General features: G+C 37.7%; 1 protein-coding gene and 1 long non-coding RNA gene across 18 annotated transcripts in view; one reads left to right on the forward strand and one right to left on the reverse strand.

Annotated features, from left to right (window-relative positions):
* The window catches only part of LOC100012556 (sodium-dependent phosphate transport protein 2B-like), a 91,519-nt gene extending 64,318 nt beyond the window's left edge, over positions 1-27,201 (forward strand). For 14 of the 17 annotated variants that reach the window (XM_056802495.1, XM_007496619.2, XM_056802496.1 and 11 more), the window contains 3 exons: positions 2,288-2,404; positions 2,530-2,654; positions 6,054-27,201. In XM_056802495.1, the coding sequence (XP_056658473.1) occupies positions 2,288-2,404; positions 2,530-2,654; positions 6,054-6,599 (788 nt within the window). In that variant the 3' untranslated portion in view covers positions 6,600-27,201. The other 3 variants (XM_007496624.2, XM_007496629.2, XM_056802504.1) reach the window with 2 other exon arrangements.
* Positions 22,151-27,379, reverse strand: part of LOC103104703 (uncharacterized) — a 28,193-nt gene continuing 22,964 nt past the window's right edge. Inside the window, exon 3 of the long non-coding RNA XR_469092.3 lies at positions 22,151-23,194. This is a non-coding gene — a long non-coding RNA (uncharacterized LOC103104703). The remainder of the gene's footprint in view (positions 23,195-27,379) is intronic.

Below are 27,379 nucleotides of genomic sequence, written 5' to 3' on the forward strand. Positions count from 1 at the left end.
ATCCATAAATTGGGAAGATGTCTCATCATCAGATTTTTTAAGGCATTCAAATTTCATCCAACTATCAGGTCTTTCTGATCACTCTCTCATTGCTTTTAGAATGGCCTCCCTACCATGTTGTAGTTGCATTTGTTCATTGTGATCATTATAGTCACAATGAGGATCTACAGGTGGCCAGTGTGGTGTATTGGGCCTTCAGGCCTTATTAACATGAGAGATAATCTGATCCCTCTCACTTTCTGTCAAAAAGGCATGAAGCAATTGTTCAACATCCTTATTAGGAGCATCAAAAATGAAAGAATATATTTCCCATCTTTTTTGTTACAGGGATAGGTTCATCTTCATAACTGGTAACATTTCATTTAAATTCCTTAATATCCTGGGTTGGAAAAGGTCTGTTACCTTAATGTTAAGGTATGCCCATTTGGTGCTAATGTGGGCACTTCCCTTAGGGGAAAAATCCTTCATAGGAATCAGTCAGTGGTTGTGGTTTTCTATGAGGTGTCTGTGTGCATAATGGAAACTGTATGGTAAAAGGACAAGTGTTTCTTGGAGCTGGGATTGGTCGTGGCTTGGGAGAAGGGACAGAGAAGGATGGGGCATCAGGAGAAGGAACAAGGGAGGGCGGTTTAGCCAGGAGTTGTACAAAACAAGAGAAGGTTTTACATCTGAGATATATGAGAAGGGTCTATCTTATTTCAGGAGAAATAAGACTTTTCTCTCTGAGTGGTTTGGTAACAGGCTCACAAAAATTTGAATTAGACATTTGAATAGGATCCTCCTTTTCTACTAGATCGTGTAAAGAGTGTCTGAAAGTTACCAATTGAATTTGTAATGCTGCTTGTATTTTTGTTTGCAATTTTCAATTTGTAGCCTTTTTAGTCTTAATAATAATTAGGAAAAGAATTCCTAGCTGTATTAGGAAAAGGAGTTTGACAAAAGCCAAAAGGCTTTCTTGTTCCAGAAACGATCATGTTGTGTGCTTTTAATTCTCTATAATGATATAGCAAGGCTGTATTGGATGTTTTTTAGTTGCTATACAATATATATCTTTATTATTCGTGCTGCCCTCAAGTGGCACAAAAGTAGCAAGGCAGCGCAACAGAAAAGGGGAAAAATGCTGAGTGCTCTATAATACTAGCCTCTAGTAGCAGGGGTGAGGAGATTTAAGTCAAGGATTATGGACTGTTTTTAAGGGTTGAGGACTTCTTTTAGCTGGAGTGGGAAGAGGTGTTTTGTTTTTGTTTTTTGTATTTGTTTGTTTATTTGTTTGCTAAGAAGGAGTATAGGAATCTGGGTGGGGTGTTTTTTTGGAACAGGACTTAGTTAGGAGAGAGGACCAGTACCCCCTCTGAAAAGGGAAAATGGATCTCCCTCCACTGGGATGGTGTTTGGGGCAGAAAATTTAAAAGTTTAAAAGTAGCAGGAACAGCAAACAACAGTAGCACCAGAAGGAGTTAGTAGGAACAGCCTCGGTGAGGGAGAAACCTGTTTATCCAGCTCTTCTGGTGGGCAGGTGTAGGCAATGAGTCTGAGAAAGCTTTGAAAGGTTTCCCAGAGGGAGAAGGGAGAAGGAAGAGGGGAGAGGGAAAACCATGACAGAAGAAGAAATCTGGTTCTAGTTCTGAAGTCCCTTTGGGGTCTCCATAAAAAATGTAGCATTTTAATAATAATAATAATAAAAGAGAGAAAGGGAAAAAAAGGTTCTTTTAGTCAAGAGATCAGAGCAAACAGAGACCTGCAGCCCTTTACCTAAAGCACAAGCTCTGAAAAAAGAGCCCCTCTGTGTAGGTCTCATCTAAATTTATCTACTAAGTACTCTTATGTAAAATGAGGAGGCAACTTAAAAGGATCCTGGGAATATAGCTCAGGTGTTATAAATTTTCCATCTGCGCATAGACAAGGAAGATGAGGTACATAAAGGGGACAGTTTGAATTGATCTTGGACCTACCTAGCTGTGAGAACAATGGGCATGAGGATTGGGATAAGTATCTGTATTATGACAACAGTGTCCAGCACCTGGTAAAGTGCTTTTTACAAACATTATTTCTTTTGTGCAAAGAGGAATATAAAAGTCCTTTCTAGGAGTCTGGCTGGGAGCTCCTGAGACACTCAAGGAACCTCCTTACTGACTATTTTTAATTGTCTTGGGAACTGTTTGGGCTAGAAGTTTTAGAATGAACTTTTTGTCAAAGGACTGTTTCTGTTTGAGAATGCAACATTGATCAGAACACTTATAGAAATGGTGCCTTTTTCTTCTTCTATTCCTTTACTTCTATTTCCCAGATTTTCCCTTCCCATTTACTTGGTTGGCAGGCTACCTTGTCATTCTTGTTGGAGCCTTGTTGACCTTTCTTGTGCAGAGTAGTTCAGTGTTCACCTCTACAATCACTCCTCTAGTTGGTAAGTCTTCCCTTTTCCCCATTTTCCTTTTTATGTGCCCCTGTCTCCATATTTACATTTGGTCTGCCAAGCACAATCATTCCCACCCAGGAAGGAATCCAATGTCTTTTTTTTTCCCCTCTTAGGCACCGAAGTGATCAGCCTCGAGAGAGTTTACTGTTTAACCTTGGGCTCCAACATCGGCACCACCACCACCGCCATCTTGGCTGCATTAGCTAGCCCTCCACGTACTTTTAAACAGTCACTTCAGGTCAGGATGCACAGTTGTAACTTGTTACCTCTTTCCATTAAACTCTCTGTTCTTAACCTACTACTAAATCCTCCTTTATGTAACACCCTGGTTCATTTCTGATCAGATGCTTCATATCACATTTATTACTCCTGAGGTCACACCTGCCTCAGAATAGTGACCAGTGGACTAGAGCAGTGTTCCTACCTATTCTCAGAAGCTGTGTTTCCTCAGGAGTGACCAGATATCTCTACCTTGTTTCAATAATTAAACAAATTCAGATGGTGAACAGTCTAAGCTCCCCATCCCCTGCCTTGTTCCCTCCTATCAGTCACAAAAAGGTGATAGTGTAAGAAGTGCTTTTTGACTTTGATGTCAGAAGACCTGACATTGAGTCTGAGCTCTGTCCCTTGGTAGATGACTGGCATAGATCAATGATTCGTGTTGAGAGGAGAGATGAAGTTTGGGTTCATAGAGAGAAGAGAAGCCTCTTCCTAGAAGGATGTTTAGGATCTATTTGGACAGAGAGCAGGAGGGAAAGCATTCTGAGAGGGGGAAGAATGTGAACAAAGTACTCAGGGATATGTGACATCAATGACTACCTTTGTAGAACAGTTTCACTTCAATAGTTGGTACTGGCACAATATTTTTTCAAACTTACTAGAATATCTATTAAGACTCAAATGTGGAATAACAAATTGGGACATCTATGTGAACTGGATGTCTAACTCCATCTCTTGGGGTGCAGGTATGTGACTCAGTGGACTGAGAGCCAGGCCTAGAGACAGGAGGTCTTGGGGTCAAATTTGAACTCTGACTCTTCCTAGCTGGATGACCTTGAACAAACTACTTAATTCCTGTTGCCTAGCCCTTACCACTCTTCTGCTTTGCAATCAAGTATTGGTTCCAAGATGGCAGATAGAGCTTTTATTTAAAAATAAATAAATCCACACCCACAGCCATAAATGAAATTAGATTAGTCAAACAGGACAGCAGTACAGAATAGTAAAATAATAACAATAATAGTACTTTAATAGACACCATCTCCTTTAAGCCATGGGAGGTAACCTTTGAAAAGGCAGATGACAATCAAGTTCTAGAGGGCCTTGAACACTGAATCAAGGATTTTAGTTATTATCTTTCAAGCACCAGGAAGACAAGTATTTGAATTAAGGGTAGCATGTTATCAGAGATTTGATTCATGAAATGTGTGTGTGTGTGTGTGTGTGTGTGTATGTAGGATGCATTAGAGTCAAGGGAACAGCCAGAAGGAGGCTTTTGAAATAGTCATAGGATCATAGATCTGAAGCTAAAAGACACTTCAGAAATCATCCAGTCCAATCTCAATGTCTTCATCTATAAAAATGAAGTGACTTACCCAAGGTCACACAAATAACACAAATCAGAGGGAAAGTAGAATCATTTTCTTCAATGCTACAAGTTCAGGTGACAAAAGATGAAGCTCTAATGGTGTCACTAGGAATATGGAAAGAATAGAAAAGATTCTGCAGAAGGACTCAAGAGAGTGACCACATGGAAGGCAAAGAGGAAGCAGGGGTCAAGATTAAGATTTGCAGCCTTGATGAGTGAGTGATGTTGGTGCCCTTAACCTTCTTCTGGGAGACTTTTACCTTAGTATTCTCCTGTCTTCTCTTACTCCCCTTCTCTTCCTTTCATAGGAGGCCAATTGGAGCTGCTGGTCTATGGACAGGCCAGGTAATGGCCGGGTAGGAGACAGGTGACAAAGGAGTGTGGAAGGCAGGGTGAGAAGTAGAATTTCATTCAAAGCATGACGAGACAATGAAATTAATTTTGTAAAATAATGAATTACAAAATTGATTTTTTAAAGCAGTTATAATAAAGTCTCATTGGTTCTGAAATGCAACAATTTTTAAAATTAATTTGTTTTTTACTCACTGTCACTTAATTGCATTTGGGATGATGCTTTTAATTAATTAGGTTGTTTTGGGAATCACTGTTTTGGAACTGGACAAAAATGGCTTTAAATATCAGCTTTGTTTTGTCTGTAAGCTAGGAATCAATGTATTTGTGGCATTTAGTTCATTCCTACATAGCTATTTGCAAACAGACCAATTGTTATAGGAGTTGGAAGAGATCTTTGAGGTCCTCTAGTCATAATTTTGTAGAGGAAAAAAAGGGTTTTGCTAAAGAACACTATTATGCAGGTAATTAGTGGCACAACCATAATTCAAAGGAGCAGAGTGTGAGTTTGTTTGGGGCAGTTACTTTTCCTTTCTGTATCTCTAACATGATGCCTTGCATATTTGTTGTTTTTCAGTCATTTCTGTTTCTGATCTCATCTGGGCATTTTCTTGGCAAAGATCCTGGAGTGATCTGCCATTTAATTCTCCAGGTCATTTTACAAATGAGGGAATGGAAGCCAAGAGGGTCAAGTGACTTGCCCAGGGTCTCACAACCAGTGTCTGAGGACAGATTGGAACTCAGATCCTCCTGCCTCCAGACCTAACATTTATGCACTGTAGCACTGAACTGCCCAATATTCCCTTCATACAGGAGGCACTTAATGAATGCTTGCTTAATTATAGTGTATCTAGGTCTTCAGACTCACGTGTGCATTGTTCTATTCATTATATCCTATATATGAGCACTCCAATTCATAGAGTGTATTAAGGTTCCCAAAGCATTTTCTATAATGATCTTATTTGATATCCAGAATAACCAAGTGAATTAAGGGCTCTGCTGTTGTCTTCCCAAATGATCAAACTGAGGGAAAGGCAGGTTCTAACCAAAGTCTTCCTGACAGTGGGTCCAGTTCCCTCTAGGTCACTAATAACATCTATCCATCAGCTGTTGCTTGATATTCTATCAAAACTGAAGAGAATGGACTAGATGACTGTTTGAGTCCCTCTCGGCTCTTAAATTCACTTATTTAAAAATAAATTCATTTTTATTATTCTGAATTTGGTAAATACCCAGAAATGTAAATACTTCCATATACCAAGAACAGAAAGGAATAAGTGAAAATTTAAAATCACTAAAAAATCCATCTAAGTTTCTTTTAAAATGACAGTCTTAATATGCCAGTTTTAATGTTGTTTTGTCTACCTGTCCTTCAGAACGTCCTTCTGATCTTTCCTGTACATTGAGAAAATGCTTCAAGAGAACCTTAATTCCTTTTTTTTTCTTCTTTGGACATTCTATAGCTCCCCTCTCTCTCATTAAAAAAAAAAAAAGAAATTTGATGGCAGATTTGGAAAGTTTACTGGATCTTAGCTTTATGAAGTCAAGATGAAACTATACTGATAGTTTCAATGATACCATTGGTCTTTACCTTTCCTTTTCATTCCTTATTACCTCCTGATTTCCCTTTCCCTTCTCTGATTGATTCCCAGCATGTGCTAGATGAGCCTTCATCTTGTCTAATCCTTTTGATTTCAGATCGCTCTGTGCCATTTCTTCTTCAACATCACCGGGATCCTTCTGTGGTACCCAATCCCATTCATACGACTGCCGCTCCTTTTTGCCAGGCGCTTAGGAAATATCACAACCACCTACCGTTGGTTTGCCATTGTTTACCTGATCTTCTCCTTTTTCCTGGGCCCGTTGCTGGTGTTTTGCTTTTCTATTGCTAGTAGGACTGTGTTGATATATGTAGGGCTACCCCTATATTTTCTGCCCTTCGTGGTAGTATACCTGCACATCTTCAATGTCCTTAAATTATTTCCTTTGTGGATGAGAGACCTGAAGCCCTGGGATGATCTGATAACTAGCATCATGGTCGGATGCAGGCAATGTGGTGAAAATTTATCACACCAATGGAAAAAACTTCAAGGCCCCACACTCAAGCCAGACCCTGGACCAGATCAGAACCACAGACCCAGAGCCATAGAAGATAGCCTTTTTTATGTCAAGAAATCTGATGACACAGTATCAAAAAATACAATTAACAAATGGGCAGTTCTTAATGACTCAAGTGCTGATTAAGCTAGAAAGAGTAAAAAAGTCACTATGGGTGGTAACTTTTGTCCTTTGTTATTAGCTGAACTTTCCAATAAGGGGTTGGGGGCTAGTTGCTTTTCTGCTGACAATTATTACAGTTGAGTGCCTGTGTCAATATTATGTCCTGATCGTAAATAGAACTTCCCTGGCCCCACAAAGCTGGGAAAGAGGGCATTCCTGGTTATGTAGGGAATATGCCAGCTAGTGACCTATACCACCCAGTTCAGACTTATTAAGCCATGTGTCCATTCCTGTCTACATGGAAACTTGAAGAAAGGGATAAGTGGAGAATTGCCCATCCTCAGGAGAAACTGGAGTTGGTCAACAGCATGTGCTATTATGGCAGCTTCTCTGGAATGGCTGGGCTTGTATGTTTGGGCTGCTTCCAAAGGCTGATGACCATGATGACCAATACCAAAGAAACTCTCATAGGTAACCACGCCCTCCATGTCCTTATCTTCCTTCCTTCTTGCAGTTCTGGGCAGCCTATAACTAATTTCTAGAACACCAAGACGGTATTTCTGAAGGATAAAGATCTGTGTCTTAACTGATCCAGAGAAATTAGCTATTGTATTAACCATCTAGCCCTTTACTGGAGTGGGGTAGTACTTGAAGGATTCTGAGGTGAATGGCCTTGCTGTAAGTCCTTCTTCCTGAATCCTTGTATCTCTATTTCTTTCAAAGAGGGAAAAACCTGCCAGGCCTCTGGAGAGGAGGTAGACTGGCAGGTGGTCATGCTGTTGGGAAAATGTGGATTAAAAAAGCAGGACTCTCTTCAGACAAACTGTAGTCTTTTTTTTCTGTTTCCCCAAAGGACACTAAGCACCTTTGTCAACCTATTAAAGACTAATATGGAACCACCTTCCAAATTTTCGTTCACTTGTCAGAAATAAGTGTTGTTCATTTCCATTTCCTGTCCTCTTTGGCCCTTAAAATCCTGCTTTTTGGTGAGCATGTGACTGGAAAGGTTAGAGCCAGGGAACACTCCCAGAAGATTATCCTGAAGGTTAAATTGTCCTTGGTCCCCAGAACCTTTTTCATAATTGTGTACAGGGATTTGTGTGTGCTCAAATTCACCCCTTATTTACTCCCCGTATTTGTCTGTGCTCTTGCTCCTCTCATTTTTTTTGGTTTTGGGGGCTTCTGTCAGTCTCCCCTCTTGGAGCTTTAACAGGAGATCTCTTGGTGTGGTCTCTGGTGGGGGGGTCGTTGGGGTTTGAGCTTCCCTGTCCTCTGGAGGCTTTTGATTGGATTAAAGTCCAACAGTCAATGAGGATGGGTGGGGGAGCCTGGGCTTCCATGAGTTCTGGAGACTTTTGATGGGATTAAGTTCAACTTAGTTGGGCTGGGTGTGCTCTGAGTCCAAAACTTCCTGGAAGGCTGGAGCAAATATGGAGGATCTTCAAAGCTCTAGCCAGGCTGCCAGGTCTATGTTCCCTCTCCAGCTCCTTCCCCTCTATCTATGTTCGATGCTCTGAACTTGGTATGCCCTTCAGACCAGCACCTTTGCCTGCCCAGATGTTCCCACTGACACTAGAATCTCAGCACTCTGGGTGGGACGACGGATGGATCCTGGGACCTTCCTTCTGTCTTCCCCTTAAACCCGAGGGTTCTCGGATTCTGACTTTTCAGGGGGTGTACCTTTTGAATTAAGTCCATCAAGAGGGTTCATTGGCTCTGTCTTGTTAAATTTGATTTTCAGTCCGCTGGGAGCATTCAGTTTGTGATCGGTTAGGAAGGGTATTCAGAGGTATGAACTTCTGCTCCTTCTAGGCTTCCATCTTGACTCTGCCCCCCTACATTTTGACTCTTCACACAAAGAGAAGAGGAAAGGAGCATCTATTAAATACCTAACATGTGCTAGGGCAGTGATGACAAACCTTTTAGAGACCAGGCACCCTTGCCTACCCCTTACTCCACAGAGGGGAGGGAGTCAGTGCTCCCACTGGGCTACTGGACAGAGAGGGGTGGCTGGTGTGAAAAAACTGTCATCTGGCACAGTAGAGAGGGAAAAGGGAGCAGCTCTGCCCAAGTCCCTCTGCCTTTCTAGTAATAAACTCTAGAGGGGGGCAGGGTGGCACATGTGCCCACAGAGAGAGGCACCCATGTCTTATCTTTGCCATCACTCTGCTAGGCACTTAAGTATCTTATTTGGTCATCCCAACAACTCTGGCAGGTAAATGCTATCATTATCCTCATTTTATAGTTTGGGAAACTTCCTCTGCTCTAGTGCTCCAAATATTATACCCCCTAGCTGTCTAATGAGATAAGAACCTGACTCTAATATTATGTAGTTAATCCCAAGAGCATTTCTTATTTTTATTTGGCCTTGTAGGTTGTGTTTGACTCTTCACAACCCCATTGGAGGTTTTCTTGGCAAAATTTATATTGGAGTGGTTTGTCATTTAGATTATGCAGGTGGGTTTCTCTAGCACCCATCTATGAAATCCATCTATACCTTCTAAGCCCATGTGATAATTCTTTATGACCTTCTAGAAATCCTCCATAGAGAATTTGCTCAAACTTTGATGTCATCCCTCTGCCTCTATTCATTCAGTTCCAGAAACTATTTTTGTGAACTTAACTTTTTCAAAGAATAAAAATTCATATTGCCCCCTTTGCTTTGTTACTCCTGTAACTTGGGGAGAAAAAGAAAAAAAAAGCCTTGGAAGAATATGAATAATCAAACCAAAGTCCAGCAACAGTCATGTCCAAAACATTAATTTCTTATTCTGCATCTTGAGGTCATCCCTCCTCTGTCAGTTGAGTACAATGCTTCACTGTGTTGATCAGTAATTCTGTAAACATCCAATAACTCAATAAATACATTCTCCTTATTACATAATAATGACCTTTATTACAAGGCTCTCAGCTAGGTCTAGATTTATTTTTTAAATCAGACTAATGGTTTCATCAGTGTTGGGTATATTTTTGCAGCAACCAGAAAGATTGAAAGATCAACAAATTTCCCCTTTTATCTAGTGAATCTTTGGGTTATTATATGTACAGACAAAAAGCAATAGTCCTTGACTTTGAGGAGCTTTCATTAATTAGCAAGATACAATTTAAATACAAAGGATACATAGTAATTTAAGATGGGAAAGAAGGAAATATATAGGATGTCCCAAAAGTCTCAGTACAGTTTATTTATAAGATGGTTATATTTGAAGATTTCATTCCAATGTTCTTTCCAGGCTTGACAGTTTCTCTGAACTGTAAAGTTTTGGAGTGGGTTAGGAAGAGAATAACCTCTAAATGACTCCATAATTCCACTATTCCAAGCCTAGAGTGAGCTAACAACCACATTCCCCATGACATAACAATGCACTACTTACCAAGTAACTGAAAATGTTTGGCATGGGGATTGAGTAGGAAGAAAAGATTAGATAAAAGTCCTAAATTACCAGTGCATCTCTTCCAATCAAGAATTTATAACTCCTTTCAAATCACTGGGTTAATGTGGTGAGAATGAACTAAACCAGATTACTCCCAGTCTGGTGCTTGGAATTGATTTGATATGAATGAAAGATGCAAGTATGTGTAATTGAAGTCAATTAAAAAGACCACAGCATCAAGGATACCCTTGGCTTGTGTTTGGGTTTCCTAGATAACCTCTGTGCTAAGACCAGTGAACCATTATTCCAATCCTAACTTTATTTTAAGTATATAAATAACTACATCTCTTGATGCTTTAGTTTCTTCATTTATAAAGTCAGAGACTTGTATTAGATATCTCTTGTGCCTTTTGATGGCTAATATTTGCTCTTCTATTGAGGATCCCATCCATGCCTTTTTATCTTGTCCAACTCTTTTCTGCATTCTCCCATGACTAGCCTCACCCCATCAGGTGTCCATTCAATTTTTTATGGGACCTTTTCTAGATCTCTTGATATCATGTGTATTCTATTGGAGCCTGTGGGTACTTCTTTATTTGTTATATGTTTTCACCTATTCACACTCACCATGTACCTTTCTATTACCTCAAGATGACCTACAAATTATTCTATTCCTAAAGCCAATTAACTTCTCTAAAAGACTTTCAATGTGAAAAAAATGGGTTATTATCTCAAGGATTTCTGGTGAGTGTTTTGGTGAGATTAAGAATCCCCAAAGGAATTCTTTAGGACATACTTTTTCTTTGTCCTCTACTTTCCATTCTCGTAGGTAATTTTCTGCATCCCCATACTAGGTAGCAAATTCTGTGAGAGTAGGGTCTTTTAGAGGGAGCTAGGTGGAATGTCAGGTCTGGAGTTAAGAAGATTTGAGTCATTCATCCTCTATATGCTTCAGATTCCTCATCTTTAAAATAAGGATAATAACACCTATTTCCCAGAATTTTTGTGAGGATGAAATGACTCCTTGGGCATTTCCCTACATGTTTAAAGGTGGTGATGAGTAAAGATCAAGGCATTTTAGGTTCCAGAGTTTTATCTGCTACTAACTAGCTGTGTGAAATTGGACCAGAAAGTAATTTGGGTTGGGTGACTTTGCCCTCTAGTACTTAATGTAGAAGGCACCAAATTTAGAGGGCTATGAGAGCAATTGTAATCCTTTAGCAATACAGAAAGTTCCAAGATGGTGGGCTGAAGTACACTCAGCCTCCAATAGTGCTGGAATTTTTATCTCCATATCATAGCATCATATTTTCTCTTCTCATCTCCCACCTCTGTACCCCACCCTGGTGCAATAATTCCATGTTAGAACTCACCTTGGATAAATTACTCTCTTATTTTTGACCATGAGTTTCCTAATATATAAAATGAGAGATGAAGATAGCCTTTAAATTCCTTTGCAGCTTCTACATCATATAGTGAATATCATATATCCATAAATTATATATCATATATATGAATACATATATTCACATATATCCTAAGATCCCATAAGGAGCATAATGGTAGAGAACCAGGAACTAGATTTCCTGACATCTAACTCAATGCACTTTTGCATCCCAGGCTTTCAAACTTATTATTATTGTTATTAAAATCTTGTGGAAAGTATGAGATTGTTTGCAGAAAGGCCTGATTCCTGGGGTAAATTTGAGAGAATGAGGCATCTCTGTATCTTGACTGCCTCATAGAAGATGAAGAAACAATCCTAGGGCTCCCTGAACAAAGAGAGTAAGCTTTGCAGCACATCCATAGGCAGTTCATGAAGAGATGCACACAACCAATCAAACTGCACCAAGTTTGAATTCCTGAGTCTAGAGGACCTTAGGGAATCTGCCATGTATTTTTATATTGCCATGTGGGAACAGAACAAACAGAAAGATTACTTGATTAAAAACTTGAAACAAGTGAAATAAGCTAATTCAACAATTAAAAGGAAATTGAGGAAGTAAAAAATTTGGCAACCCTAAAGGCATACAAATCAAACAGGATAGGCAAACAACAAATGCCAAAAGATACTTCTTATGTGGCAAGATTAGTCACATTGTAAGATTCTGCAATCTGAAGGCTCAGATTGACCAAAGAAACAACAGTAGAACCTACAATAATAACAACTATAGGAATAATATGAACAACACAACACACAATAACCAAAATCAGTGTTGTGACCACAATTGCAAAGGTGGAGTTCATAGTCAAGCTCCTGACTTGTACACAATGAGAACTCTGATTGTACAGGGTGCCAGGCCAAAATATTCCCAGTAGCTTCAGTCCAACAGAAATGCCAACTTATGAAGCCAGGAAATAGCTATAATACTAAAGGGAAAAGCCAAAAGGTGCAGAAATAGCTGAAAGAAAGAGAAACAAAACAGGGAGTACATAGTCACAGAAATAAACTTTGGGGATGATAATGCAAATAACAGATCCAAAGAACTAGAGGAGGAGGAATAAATGCAAAGGGACAGCATAGAGAAGAAGAATAGGATCTATGGAACAAAGGGGAATGAGATTGGGGAACAAGATATCACAGAACACTTTATGGCACACATGAAGGATGCATTAGCATGTAGTGACATAGGAACCAGAGAATACAAAGTCTAAGCAGTTACAGCACAAACTTGCAAAAGTCCTCAGCACTTCATATCCCTGAGTGCATATATTAACAAACTAGGGAGGGCAGAGATCAATCAATTGGAAATGCAAATAAAAAAACTTGAAAGTGAACAAATTAAAACTCCCCAGAAGAAAACCAAACTAGAGATCCTAAAAATTAAGGAAGAAATTAATAAATTAGAAAGTGATAGAACTATTAAACTAATAAATCAGACTAGAAGCTGGTACTTTGAAAAAACAAACAAAATAGAGTCTCCAAAGTACTGGTCAATCTAATTTAAAAAAGGAAAGAAGAAAAGCAAATTAACAGCATCAAAGATGAAAAGGGGGACATCACCTCCAATGAAGAGGAAATTAAGGCAATCATTAAAAATTACTTTGCCCAATTATATGGCAATATATATACCAATCTAGGTGATATGGACGAATATATACAAAAATACAAACTGCCAAGACTAACAGAAGAAGAAATAGAATTCTTAAATAATCCCGTATCAGAAAATAAAATCCAACAGGCCATCAAAGAACTCCCTAAGAAAAAATCCCCAGGGCCAGATGGATTAAAAAATGAATTCTATCAAACATTCAAAGAGCAGTTAATCCCAATACTATACAAACTATTTGACATAATAAGCAAAGAGGGAGTTCTACCAAACTCATTTAATGACACAAACATGGTACTGATTCCAAAATCAGGCAGGTCAAAAACAGAGAAAGAAAACTATAGACCAATCTCCCTAATGAATATAGATGCAAAAATCTTAAATAGGATACTAGCAAAAAGACTCCAGCAAGTGATCAGAAGGGTCATCCACCATGATCAAGTAGGATTTATACCAGGGATACAGGGCTGATTCAATATTAAACAAGCAAACCAACAAAAATCACATTCTGGAGGGCAATTTGGAACTATGCCCAAAGGGCGATAAAAGACTGTCTGCCCTTTGATCCAGCCATAGCACTGCTGGGTTTGTACCCCAAAGAGATAATAAGGAAAAAGACTTGTACAAGAATATTCATAGTTGCGCTCTTTGTGGTGGCCAAAAATTGGAAAATTTCCCATCAATTGGGAAATGGCTGAACAAATTATTTGAGGAGAGAAAACTTAAGAATCATTGGTCTACCAGAAGACAATGACAAAAGGAAAAGCCTGGACATCATACTACAGGAAATTATCCAAGAAAACTACCCCGATATCCTAGAACAAGAGGGAAAAGTGGAGATTGAAAGAATCCACAGATCACCTCCTGTACTTAATCCCCAACTGACAACACCCAGGAATGTTATAGCCAAATTCAAGAACTATCAGACCAAAGAAAAGATATTACAAGGTGCCAAGAAGAAGTCATTTAGATACCACGGAACCACAGTGAGGATAATGCAGGATCTGGCTGCAGTCATGCTGAAAGACCAAAAGGCAAGGAATTTGATATTCCAGAAAGCAAGGGAACTAGGTCTACAGCCAAGAATCAACTACCCAGAAAAACTGACTATATTCTTACAGGGGAAAGTATGGTCATTTAACAAAATAGGAGAATTCCAAGCATTTGTAAAGAAAAGACCAGACCTGAAAAGAAAATTTGATGTTCAGCACAGAATTCAAGAGAATCATCAAAAGGTAATTTAAAAAGAGGGAAAAAGAAAAAACAAAATAAAACAAAAACAAAAACACCTTTTTTTTAAGAGACCCAAAAAGTTAAAATGATATGTATCCCTATAAGAAAAGAGGTCATTGGTAACTCTTAAAAACTGTTGCTATCACCTGGGCAGCTAGAAAAATTACACTTAGAGGGAACAGTGACAAACTGTATAGGATGAAATGATGACATAAAGAGATGGGAAAAGAAACTGAAGGGGGTAATTTATATGTCACAAAGAAGCACATGGCAGGAGGGGGGAGAACATCAATACACTGGAAGGGTAAAGAGGTTGGAGATAGGAAATATTCAACTCTTACATGCTTTGAAACTGACCCAAAGAGGGAAGAACAATCCAATCCATTGGGGCCAGAGAATAGATTTGCGCCCTATAGGGGAGTAGAAGGGTAACAAATGGGCTGGTGAGGAGGGAAGCAGTACAAGGGAGGGAGAGGAGGGCTAGTTTAAAAGGACTGTAAAGAAAATAAGAGGGGAATAAGAAGGGAGGGGGTAGAAAAGGAAGTAAAATAAGGGTGGGAATTAAGGGAACTGATTAAAAAACAAAACATGGGTGTGGAAGGAAATAGTGAAAGAAGAAAAGGTGGGAATAGGAGTAGAAATCAAAATGCTGGGAAATATACAGATGGTGATCATAACTCTGAATGTGAATGGAATGAACTCACAAATAAAACACAATAGAATAATAGCAGAGTGGTTTAGAATCCAAAACCATACCATATGCTGTCTATAAGAAACACACATGAGAAAGGCAGATACACATAGGGTCAAAGTAAGATAATGGAGCCAAATCTATAGGGCATTAACTGATAAAAAGAAGGTAGGACTCACAATTATGATATCTGTCAAAGCCAAAGTAAAAATAGATCTGATTAAAAGGGATAGGAATGATAATTACATCCTCATAAAAGGCAGTACAGAAAATAAGGAAATAACTTAACATTTATACTCCAAATGGCATAGCATCCAAATTTCTAAAGGAGAAACTAGAGACTCCAGCAAGTGATCATGAGGGTTATTCACTATGCCCATGTATGAAACCAGGAATGCAAGGATGGTTCAATATTGGGAAAACCCTCCACATAATTGATCATATCAACACAAATTGACAAAAATCTCATGATTATCTCAATAGATGCAGAAAAAGCTTTTGTCAAAATACAACACCCATTCCTATTGAAAACACTAGAAAGCATTGGAATAGAAGGGCCTTTCTTAAAAATAATAAACAGTATATATCTAAAACCATCAGCCATCATCTGCAATGGGGATAAACTAGAAGCCTTTCCAATAAGATCAGGATGAAACAAGGATCACCTCTATTATTTAACATTGTACTAGAAACACTAGCAGTAACAATTAAAGAAAAAGAAATTGAAGGCATCAAAATAGGCAAGGAGGAGACCAAGTTGTCACTCTTTGCGGATGACATGATGGTCTACTTTAAGAATCCTAGAGAATCAACCAACAAGCTAGTCAAAATAATCAACAACTTTAGCAAAGTTGCAGGATACAAAATAAACCCACATAAGTCATCAGCATTTCTATATATCTCTAACACATCTCAGCAGCAAGAATTAGAAAGAGAAATTCCATTTAAAATCACCCTAGACAATATAAAATACTTTAGAAATCTATCTGCCAAGACAAGCACAGGAACTATATGAACACAAATACAAAACACCCTCCACACAAAACTAGGTCTAAACAATTGGAAAAACATTGATTGCTCATGGGTAGGATGAGCTAACATAATAAAAATGACAATCCTACCCGAATTAATTTGCTTATTCAGTGTCATACCCATTCAACTACCAAAATAATGTTTAAAAATTAAAAAAAAGACTGTCTGCCCTTTGATCCAGCCATAGCACTGCTGGGTTTGTACCCCAAAGATATAAGGAAAAAGACTTGTACAAGAATATTCATAACTGTGTTCTTTGTGATATCAAAAAATTGGAAAATGAGGGGATGCCCTTCAATTGGGGAATGGCTGAACAAATTGTGGTATATGTTGGTGATGGAATACTATTGCGCTCAAAGGAATACTAAAGTGAAAGAATTCCATGTGAACTGGAACAACCTCCAGGAAGTGATGCAGAGTGAAAGGAGCAGAACCTGGAGAACATTTTATACAGAGACTTATACACTGTGGTACAATTGAATGTAATGGATTTCTCCATTAGTGGCAATGCAGTGATCATGAACAACCCAGAAGGATCTATGAGAAAGAACACTATCCACATTCAGAGGAAAAACTGTTGGAGTAAAAACCCCAAAGAAAAACAACTGCTTGATTACATGGGTTGAGGGGGATATGAATGGGGATATAGACCCTAAAGGAACATCCTAGTGTAAACATCAACAGCATGGAAATAGGTTCTGATCAAGGACACATGCAATACCCAGTGCTCATTGGCTGTGGGGAAAGGCAGGGGGAGGGAGGAATAGTATAAGATGTCTTTAACCAAGGAATAATGTTTGAAATTGACCAAATAAAATTAATTTTTAAAAAAAGACAATGGGGAGGTGAAATGTAATGTACAGGAATTAGAGATGCAATTCCCAGATCCATCCATTTTGGCAACAGTTATACCACCGAATAGCACAAAACCCCATGTATCATTGAAAGTAGGGAAGCAAATTTATGATCTTTTGGTAGATATAGGGGCTAATAAATCTTGCAATTTGCAGGACTTGCTAGTAAATCTTGCAAGGCTTGCAAACATCTGAGGAGTGCAAATCTGTAGGAAGTTTGGTTTGTGCTCTGGCCTAGTGGGGTAAGGTCCAATCTACCTTACTTCACACTAAAAGGGACTGGGGTGGATAACAACATCCATCCCCCTCAGCTTACCCGAATATTTCAAGATGCTTTTAAATTAAAAGAAGGGGAAATGTAAAGAATACAAAGAGTTTAAGTCGTCCTTGCCTTGTTCCCCTCCCCTCTAACATTCTTGAGGAAGGTCAGATTGGGAGTGCAATCTCAGAGAAAAAGCAAGTCTTGAGACAGAAAGCTCAGCTAATCAAGGACATTTCCCCAGGTGTCTGATACAAGAAAAACAATGGATTCCCAGAATTCTATGCAGATAATATTTCCCAGAATCTATTTTGGTGACTGTCTAGTTTTTATGCTAGGTGGCCTTGACTTTCCCATGGGTAAAAACTAAAACTTGTCTACCATAGCTGTTTGGAGTTATTTAGTGGGGGGATTAAAGATGGACTGCTGAACATAAGAAAAGTGAGTGCTTTCATTTCCCATTTCACCATATCTTATCCCCATTCTTTCATAAACCTTGTGGCACTCTAAGTTTTCCCCATTTCCCCTGCTCCCTATATGGATGTAGTCCTATATAAAGCAACAGTCCTTTAAAAGATAGAATTTCTCCTCTCCTACATTCAGAGATTGTAGGAATGAATTTACTTACAAGAAGTTGAATTAATTCCAACTGAATCAAGAACTTAGGTGGGATATAGGTGGACTTAAATAGGTAATTTTTATACATACATAGAGAATAGTGTATATGAAGTGGGTTGCCGGTAAAAAACACATTCAGTTGTTAATCACATTCAAATGGAGAAGAATTTACCCAAATGTTAATTACATTCTGAAAGAATAAGATATTTCAGAGACTTAATTTACTATATGACTACATAAGCATTAATAGGTAAATTCCAGTTCACTTGGTGGTTTGGATTATTGAATGACTACATTTTAGATTAAAAACAATAAAATCTTATGTTTTTGCATTGTAATCATATCCTCCTTTGCTCTGAATATAGAAATTTGGCATAAAAGAAAAAAGTAAGGATAGTATTATAACAGTATCAAAATTGATTTTTTTTAGGCACAATTCTCAAAGGCATAGAGTGATTTAACACATATATAACTGTTTTACCTCTGGTAAGAGTTAACTGTTGGCAATCAATCATGCAGTAACAGTTTTACTTCCCAGTGTGAAGATTGGATTTATCTATCTCCTGATTGTAACAATGAAGATACTTAGCTCTTTATTGTGAAGATAAAATGGTAATCTCCTGATTGTAACAATGAAGGTACTTAGCTCTTCCTTTATAGTGAAGCTAGAATTGTAATCTTAATTTCAAAAAGGTGTTAAGTAACTACAAAAGGTGAATTAACCACAAAGAGGTGTTAAGTAACCCCAAAAAGATAATCTAACCAAAGAAGGTGAGAACAAAAGAATGGGCAGTCCTGGAGAAAAGTGTCTGCTGTGATTGGTAGACATGAAAATTTAGAGGAGGTGACACAAGAGAAAAAGGTCTTTAAATAGAGGGAAAAAAGACTGAAGACAGTCAGTCACCCGGGTTTGGAATGAAGGATTAGTCACTCAGAGCTGAAGGGAAGATGGACATTCAGAGATTCGGACATTCAGGCATGCAGACATTGGGACACTGAGTTGGAGGAGAGACCAGAATACAGACACCCAGACTTCTTTTAGACTGTTACCATTGTTGAGTGAAAAGCTGACTTAGTGACCTCACCTTTCTGGAGGCATGAAGCCTCTAGGAAAGACCCAACTTCTTACTCCTGTCTGGGACTTAGAGATTCTAACTCATATAAGAAGAAGCCAGAGTTTCTCTCTCTCTCTCTCTCATTTCTTAACATCTTCCTTCTATTGTAAATATTGTAAATAAACTACCATAAATTCCATTTACCTTAGTAGTTTATTTTGGGATTTAGAAATTAAATCCCAGGCGACCACCTAATTAATATATTTCAGAGTCCAACAACAATTTAAATCTAACACCAGCTAGATCTAGGAATAATCAAATAGGGAAATATTCCTAATTAAAATGAAATCAAATGGGGATATTGACTCCCAAAGGAGTCCTACCCTCAGGTGTGCTGAAGGTCACTCCCTTGACCTTTTCCAGATAAAGATCTCCACCTATGACAATTCAAGATTATATTCTTTCTGAGTAACCAGTGACATTTTTCTTGAATGGTGGATTACTGACATAATGATCAATGCCAGACAACTATAACTGAATTCAAAACTTAAAATATCAGATACCATCATAAGAGCTTTCACCGCAAATGAAAAGTTTCACCAACTATAGTTCAGATGTAATAATTTTCCAAGATTCATATACTCTATGTAAGATTTTCTTCCACATCTTTCTCTTGGTTTTCTTCTCTTCTTAAATTATAACTCATTCTGACATAAATATCAGTTATTAGAAATTGTTCTTATAATATATACAAAATTGTAAATTCTCAGTAATCCAATTTCATTGTTTAGAAATCCCTTAACTCGAACAGGCTCTTCTCACATGCTGATCATTTCTTCCTCACAGATGGGTTCAAGGAGACTTACAAACTCACAGATAAAAGATTTTTTCCCCTGTAACTTTTCAACCCAGATGAAACATTTTTTTTTCTTTCCACAATTTTTTAAGTCCTCATTGAGTGTCATCACTCTATGATGGATCTGACAGGATCTGACATTCTTAGGGGGCCAAGGGCTTGTGTTTCATTGCTCCTTAAAAAGTTTTTCTTCTCATAATGGGAAAAAATAGAAAATTCTTAAAATAGAATTAAATCAATTACAAAACATAGGAGAAACTCATATACTTCACAGCAAGTAAAACTTCTTGATATCTAACTATTCTCAATGAAACTCTAGTACTTTTTGTTGTTTCTCAGTGTAATGGAGGGTGTTTGGGGATGCAATTAGATGTTTAATTATAGGCCAGTATCAGAAGGATAACTGTTTTTGGAAAGCTAACTGTGGGCTGACAGGCAGGGCCTGTCTTGAGGTAACAAACACAGATTACTATAAAACAGGGACAGATTGTTGGATTTATTAAACAAAAAGGGAATTTGGGATAATCCTAAACTAATATCAATTACCTAAACACCCCAGATCTAAATATCTCTTCACGGAGATTTCTTCACAGATTTGAGCTACACTGATCCTTACCTATCTGTCTAAGATCCCAGACCCTAAAATAAATAAACCTACACTAACCCCCCTCTCTTTTGATGGTAATAATAGAGGTAGTTGGGGTTGGCAGTTAGGCAGGATAGGGCCCAAGGAGAAGTCCTGGATCCAGAAGGACCCCAGACCTAATCTTACAGATGGCCCAGATCATTCAGGATCACATCAAAAAGCTCTGTAGATATCAACCAGTCAGCAGGGAAGCAGGTGATATGGAAAAGATAAGGTGGCAACAACCAAGAGCAAGTAGCCAGTCTGTCCAAGTCAAAACCAAAGAAAGACCCAGCTCAAAAACACTGTATACTGTCTCCCCTTTTCATCCACATTCTAGAATCTTTTCCCTGCTTCTCCATCTCCTTGAAGACCTACCTCATATGCTCAAATCCTCTCTTCCTTACAACACCAGGTTATATCCTTTTCCCTTTCTGTGAAGGAAGAAAAGGTTAATACATTTGTGGGCAGTTTGATTTTCTTTTTAAAAAAAAAACTTTCACTAGCACTGCCCCTAAATCCCTCTCTATAATTAATGATAACTTCATATTTTAGTTGTTTAATCATAAACATGCTATACTGTATGTTGGGAGACGAGGAAATGCTCTTAGTTGCTTTAAAACAGAATAACAAAAGAATGACACTTTTTACAAAAAGTGTCTGATGGAGACTGCAGTTATCTGAAGGTCTAACTTTTTCTCATTTTCCTTTCAAGTCAATCAAAGATTAAATATGTGTTTTTAGTTTCCTTACATTAATTATAGAAAACATTTTGCTTTTACTTTGTTTTTAGTTTCTTGCTGATCTCAAAACAAGCCTTTCCCTCCCTTCACTAACAGGACTTGCTTGGTTTCCCTTAGAAAGGGTTTGACAACTGCTTGATCACATGGGTCAATGGGGATATGATTGGGGATGTAGACTCTAAACGATCACCCTAGTGAAAATATAAATAATATAGAAATAGGTCTTGATCAATGACACATGTAAAACCCAGTGGAATTGCTCGTTGACTGTGGGAGGGGTGTGTGTGAAGATGGGATTAATTCTCCCCTGCCTATTTTTAGATTTAATCACCAGGAATATATACACCCCATTTATCCTTAAGTATGGGGAGGTCTGTGACCCACATGTGCTATAGTGACTGATGAATCAGAATCTACTGACTGGCCCCTGGGCAGTCCTAAACAAAGCTATAGCTGCAATTGGTCCACGTAAAGAGGAAGGAAGACACAGGAAGTGACAAAAGGAAGGGTCTTTAAAAGTGGCAAGATCTTCCTATGACCAGCTTTTTTGCCTTTGAACTTGACCTTGAAGGAGCTCTAGCTTGGGACCTTGGACTGCTCTCGGATTTTCTCTTAGAACTGCCATATGGACACATGGGTAAGTGAAAAGGCTGATTCCCTTTCCTGGCTTTTCTGGAGGTACTAGCCTCATTTCTCATATATCTAGTGAAACTCTTTAATTTCTAACCCTTACAAGTAGGAGGAGGGAAAGGAAAGAACATAAATCATGTAACCATGGAATATTTTCTTAATTAATCAATAAAATAAAAAGAAATAAAAATTAAATTAAATTAAAAAAAAGAAAGGTTGATCTTAGGTTTATGGCATTAATCAAATCTCTGAGCAGTAAGCTGATTTTTCTTGGAGGCAGAGATTCAATTTAGAAAGTTATTTTGAAGTTAAAAAAATTGTTGTTGTCCCCTTTAAATGGGGACTGCTAGGAAGGTCAATGGGTTGACAGCCAGGCCTAGAGATTGGAGGTCCTGTGTTCAAATCTGACCTCAGACACTCCCCTAGTAATAGAACCTTAGGCATGGCACTTACCATCCATTGCCTAACCTGTACCACTCTTCTGCCTTGGAAATAGTACACAGCATTTATTATAAGATGAAAAGTTTGGGAAAAAAACAAACAACTCTTTAAAGGTTGTAGTTGACACCATGTTGATATAGACTTTATTTCAATTAATTAATTGCTATTCATCAACTTGTCATAACTTATTTAAACCTTTAAACGACTTGGATTTTTATCTTCCAGATTTTCCCATTCCCATTTCATGAAAAACCCATCACTATTATAACATTTAAATTCAATCTCTTCATGTAATAGGATCAACACACTTCCTTTACAATTTTATTTGTTGATAGGGATAGAGTATATTTAAATTAAGAATACTTTCCACAGCTTGCTGCCTCATAACCATTAACCCTATAAATATGATTGAAGGAGAATTCATCTCTTTAGTCAATTTGCCAACCCTGAATTATGATTACCATATCCAGAATTTAGTTTTCAAAGCTTCAAATTCTAAACATTAAGAACACAATGCAGAAGTAAGTTCTGTTGTCACTTTCAAAAACCCCAAAACCCCAAACCATAAAACATAGAACATACAATAGAAGGGCCCAAAAGGGCGGGGAGGGGATTTCCTAAAAGCAGTTTTTACTTGTAGCTCAGAAGTGATTAGATATTTGATGAGGCAGAAGTTCAAGCTTCAGGGACCCCCTAAAAGGAGTAATAGAGCTCTTGGGAAGTTTTACTAAAGGGGGCCACTGGGACACCACAGTCTCAAAATATCAGTCCAACCTGGGTGGCAAATTGTAAAAAATAAATAAAAGCTTTTAGAGAGCATTTTTTTAGTTTAAACGGACATTTCATTGTAGGAGTTGTAAATTATAAAATGTCAATATCCAGACCTTCTCAAGCTCAGACAAAAACCCCAAATTTGAACTGCACAAGCCTTTTATAATGATCTTCTGATGATTCACAGACTTCAAATTCTTCAAAAGCCCAAACTCTCAGATGACTATAAATCGTGCCATTATCCAAACTTATTTTGTGATATTATTAACAATCTCCATGGAGAGTTTATCTGTGGTACTTCGCTGAGACCACAGTGATCATGAGTATGTTAGCATGCTCTCAGGCCCTCTATCTGCTCCTTGACTCGAGAAATGGGTTGTCCCAACCCTATGGATGAAGAAAAAGCATTTATTTTTTAGTTCAGTAATATTTTTCCCAATTACATGTAAATATCATTTTATGTATTCATTTTCTAACATTTTGGGTCCCTATCCCTCACTCTCCTAGGGCCTCTCTCTCACATAGTAAGCAATTTGATATAGGTTACACATGTGATATCATAGAAAACATTTCCATGTTTGTCATGTCGTGGAAAAAGACACATATCACAAAAATAAAGAAACAAAACCCCAAACCATATAGGAGACAAAATGAAGGATGATGTGTTTTGATCTGTGTCCAAACTCAATCAGTTCCTTCTCCAGAAGTGGAAAGTGTTTTTCATGATGAATCCTTTGGAGCTGTCTTGGATCATTATATTGCTGAGAATAGCTAAATCATTCACAGCTGATCATTGTACAATATTGCTGTTATTGTATACAGTGTTCTCCTAGATCTGTTCACTTCTCTTTGCATTAGTTTGTATTTTTCCATGTTTCTTCTGAAATCATCCAATTTGTAATTTCCTATAACAATTGTATTCCATCATAATCATGTACCATAGCTTGTTCTGTCATTCTGCAGTTGATGGACATTCCTTAACTTCAAATTCTTTGTTGCCACAAAAAGAGCTGCTATAAATATTTTTATGTAACTAGGTCCTTTTTTCCTTTGTTGGTCTCTTTAGGATACAGACTCAATAGTGGTGTTGTTTAAACAAAGGGTATGCACAGTTTTATAGCTTTTTAAGCATGGTTCTAACTTGCTCTCTAGAATGGTTGGATGAGTTCCCAATTCCACCAAAAGTGCTCCAATTTTCCAACACTTATCATTTTTCTTTTCTTTCACATGAGTAAATATGAAAGATAAGAGGTAGTAGCTCAGAGTTGTTTAAATCTGCAACTCTAATCAATAGTGATTTCGACTATACTTCATGTGACTACAGGTAGCTTTGATTTTTTTTAATCTGGGAACTTATTGCTTATATCCTGTGTCCATTTATCAATTTTGGGGAAAGTATTAAAGACTGTGTACCAAGCACTGTTGAAAATCCTGAGGATACTAATAAAAAGTGAGTCCATTACTCAACTTTAATATGAATATATTCTATTGGGGAGACCCTATCTCTAGGGAAGGAATGACCAAGAAGGTATGCTCTAATTTGAAAATTTTACTGGGTTGGTGAGTGGAGTCAAAGTGGGGAGTATATAACTGACTCTTTCTAGGAGAAATGGTGGTTAATTATGATTTCAAGAACTAGAATGATGGGAGGGGGAAGTATGGAAGTTATTGGATCAGAGGACCATAAAGATAAAGAATATGTATATATATAATATATATATATATTTATATATAATATATATAAAGAATAGAGTGAATCTGCTGGCAGAACAGAGCTATATTTTCAAGAATTTGACTTATCTACATTTAAAAAATAGGGATCAAAATTAATGACCTTAACTTTATTTCAAGAGAAGACTTAGCAGTAACACAATTTGTCAGCAAGGATTTGGAGAACAGATTTGAAGCAGGGTTACTTGTTCTGCTTTGGCTTCTGAAGATAGAACAAAGGGGCAATAAATGGAAAAGTCAAAGAATGAAGTTTCAGCTAGATGAAAAGAAAAGCTTCTCCACAATTAGAGATATATCATGGTGGAATGCCTTGCCTCTTAGGTAGTGAGTCCCCCTCTTCAAAAAAAGATATTCAAGTGATGATTTGTTGACCACTTGGGGATTATGGTTCAGGCATGTATTAGAGTAGATAATACTAATAATCAACATTTATATAAGGTATCATGGCATGGTGGATAGTCTTGGATATGGAATTAGAAAGACTTGGGTTCAAATCCAATACTAGACATATTCTCTGAGTGATCCCAGTGACACATTTAACCTTTGTAGACCTTTTTCTCTCATTCAGGAAAAAGGAGCGTATTGGACTCAGTCATGGGTTGAAACCCCTATTCTTCTCAATTCATAATCCCATATTTATGGTTTTCAAAGCAGATTTTATATACTATTTCATTTGATCATCACAATGGAACTGTGAGGATGGTTCCAGAGGCATGTGTGGGATTTTTGTTTTTATAAGGGGTTAAACACATTTCTTATGACTTTAGAAAATTAGAATGTTTTTATGTATTAAGAACTGGTAAGACCAGTACCCACAAATACATGAACCCTCTTCATGTTCATGCATCGGATATGTATAGAATAATTAGTAATGCCATGAAAAGCTTTCTCCCTTTGGGGTACATTTTTCTCTCCTCTCATCATGAAGCATTGTACACTTTTTTAAAATTTTAATTTATTTTATTTTATTTTTTAAACATTATTTTATTTGGTCATTTTCATACATTATTCATTAGAAACAGAGATCATTTTCTTTTCCTCCCCCCCTTCACCCCTCCCCTAGCCAATGCATGATTCCACTGGGTATCACATGTGTCATTGCTCCGAACCCATTTCCTTGTTATTGGTTTCTGCATTAGGGTGCTCACATAGCATCTCCCCTCGATCATGTCGCCTCAACCTCTGTAGTCAAGCAGTTGCTTTTCCTCAGTGTTTTTATTCTCACAGTTTGTCCTCTGGTGGAGGATAGTGTTTTTTCACATAGATCCCTGCAGATTGTTCAGGGACATTGCATTGCAATTGATGGAGAAGTCCATTATCTTCGATTGTACCACAGTGTATCAGTCTCTGTGTACAATGTTCTCCTGGTTCTGCTCCCTCATTCTGCATCACTTCCTGGAGGTTGTTCCAGTCTCCATGGCATTCCTCCACTTTAGTATTCCTTTGAGCACAATAGTATTCCATCACCAACATATATCACAATTTGTTCAGCCATTCCCCAATTGAAGGGCATCCCCTCATTTTCCAATTTTTGGCCACCACAAAGAGTGCAGCTATGAATATTCTTGTACAAGTCGTTTTCCTTATTATCTCTTTGGGATACAAACCCAGCAATGCTATAGCTGGATCAAAGGGTCTTTTAGCCCCCTTTGGGCATAGTTCCAAATTGCCCTCCAGAATGGTTGGATCAATTCACAACCCCACCAGCAATGAATTAATGTCCCTACTTTGCCACATCCCCTCCAGCATTCATTACTTCCCTTTGATGTAATGTTGGCCAATCTTCTAGGTGTGAGGTGATACCTCAGAGTTGTTTTGATTTGCATCTCTCTGATTATAAGAGATTTAGAACACTTTTTCATGTACTTATTAATAGTTTTGATTTCTTTAACTGAAAATTGCCTATTCTTGTCCCTTGCCCATTTTTCAATTGGAGAATGGCTTGTTTTTTGGTACAACTGGTTTAGCTCTTTATAAATGTGAGTAATTAGACCTTTGGCAGAGGTTTTTGTTGTGTAGATTGTTTCCAAATTTGTTGCTTCCCTTCTCATTTTCGTTTCATTGGTTTTATTTGTACAAAACCTTTTAAATTTGATATAGTCAAAATTATTTATTTTACATTTTGTGACTTTTTCTAAATCTTTCTTGGTTTTAAAATTTTTCCCTTCCCAAAGGTCTGACATGAATACTATTCTGTGTTCTCCTAATTTACATATGATTTTTGTCAGTTTGCTTGTTAATATGGTCAATTATGTGGATGGTTTTCCTAATATTGAACCATCCTTGCATTCCTGGTATGAATCCTACCTGATCGTAGTGGATAACCCTTGTGATGACTTGCTGGAGTCTTTTTGCTAGTATCCTATTTAAGATTTCTGCATCTATATTCATTAGGGAGATTGGCCTATAGTTTTCTTTCTCTGTTTTTAACCTGCCTGGCTTTGGGATCAGTATCATGTTTGTGTTGTAAAAAGAATTTGGTAGAACCCCTTCTTGGCTTATTCTGTCAAATAGTTTGTATAATATTGGGATTAGTTTGTCTTTGAATGTTTGATAGAATTCATTTGTGAATCCATCTGGACCTGGGAATTTTTTCTTAGGGAGTTCTTTGATGGCTTGTTCAAATTCTTTTTTCTGATATGGAGTTGTTTAGGTAATTTATTTCTTCCTCTTTTAGTCTAGGCAAATTATATTTTTGTAAGTATTCATCAATATCATTTAGATTGCCATATTTGTTGCCATATAATTGGGCATAATAGTTTTTAATGATTGCCTTGATTTCCTCTTCATTAGAGGTGAGGTTTCCCTTTTCATCTTGGATACTATCAATTTGGTTTTTTT

Source organism: Monodelphis domestica, chromosome 6 (assembly GCF_027887165.1).
Source record: "Monodelphis domestica isolate mMonDom1 chromosome 6, mMonDom1.pri, whole genome shotgun sequence".
In the NCBI taxonomy this organism is placed as follows: Eukaryota; Metazoa; Chordata; class Mammalia; order Didelphimorphia; family Didelphidae; genus Monodelphis; species Monodelphis domestica.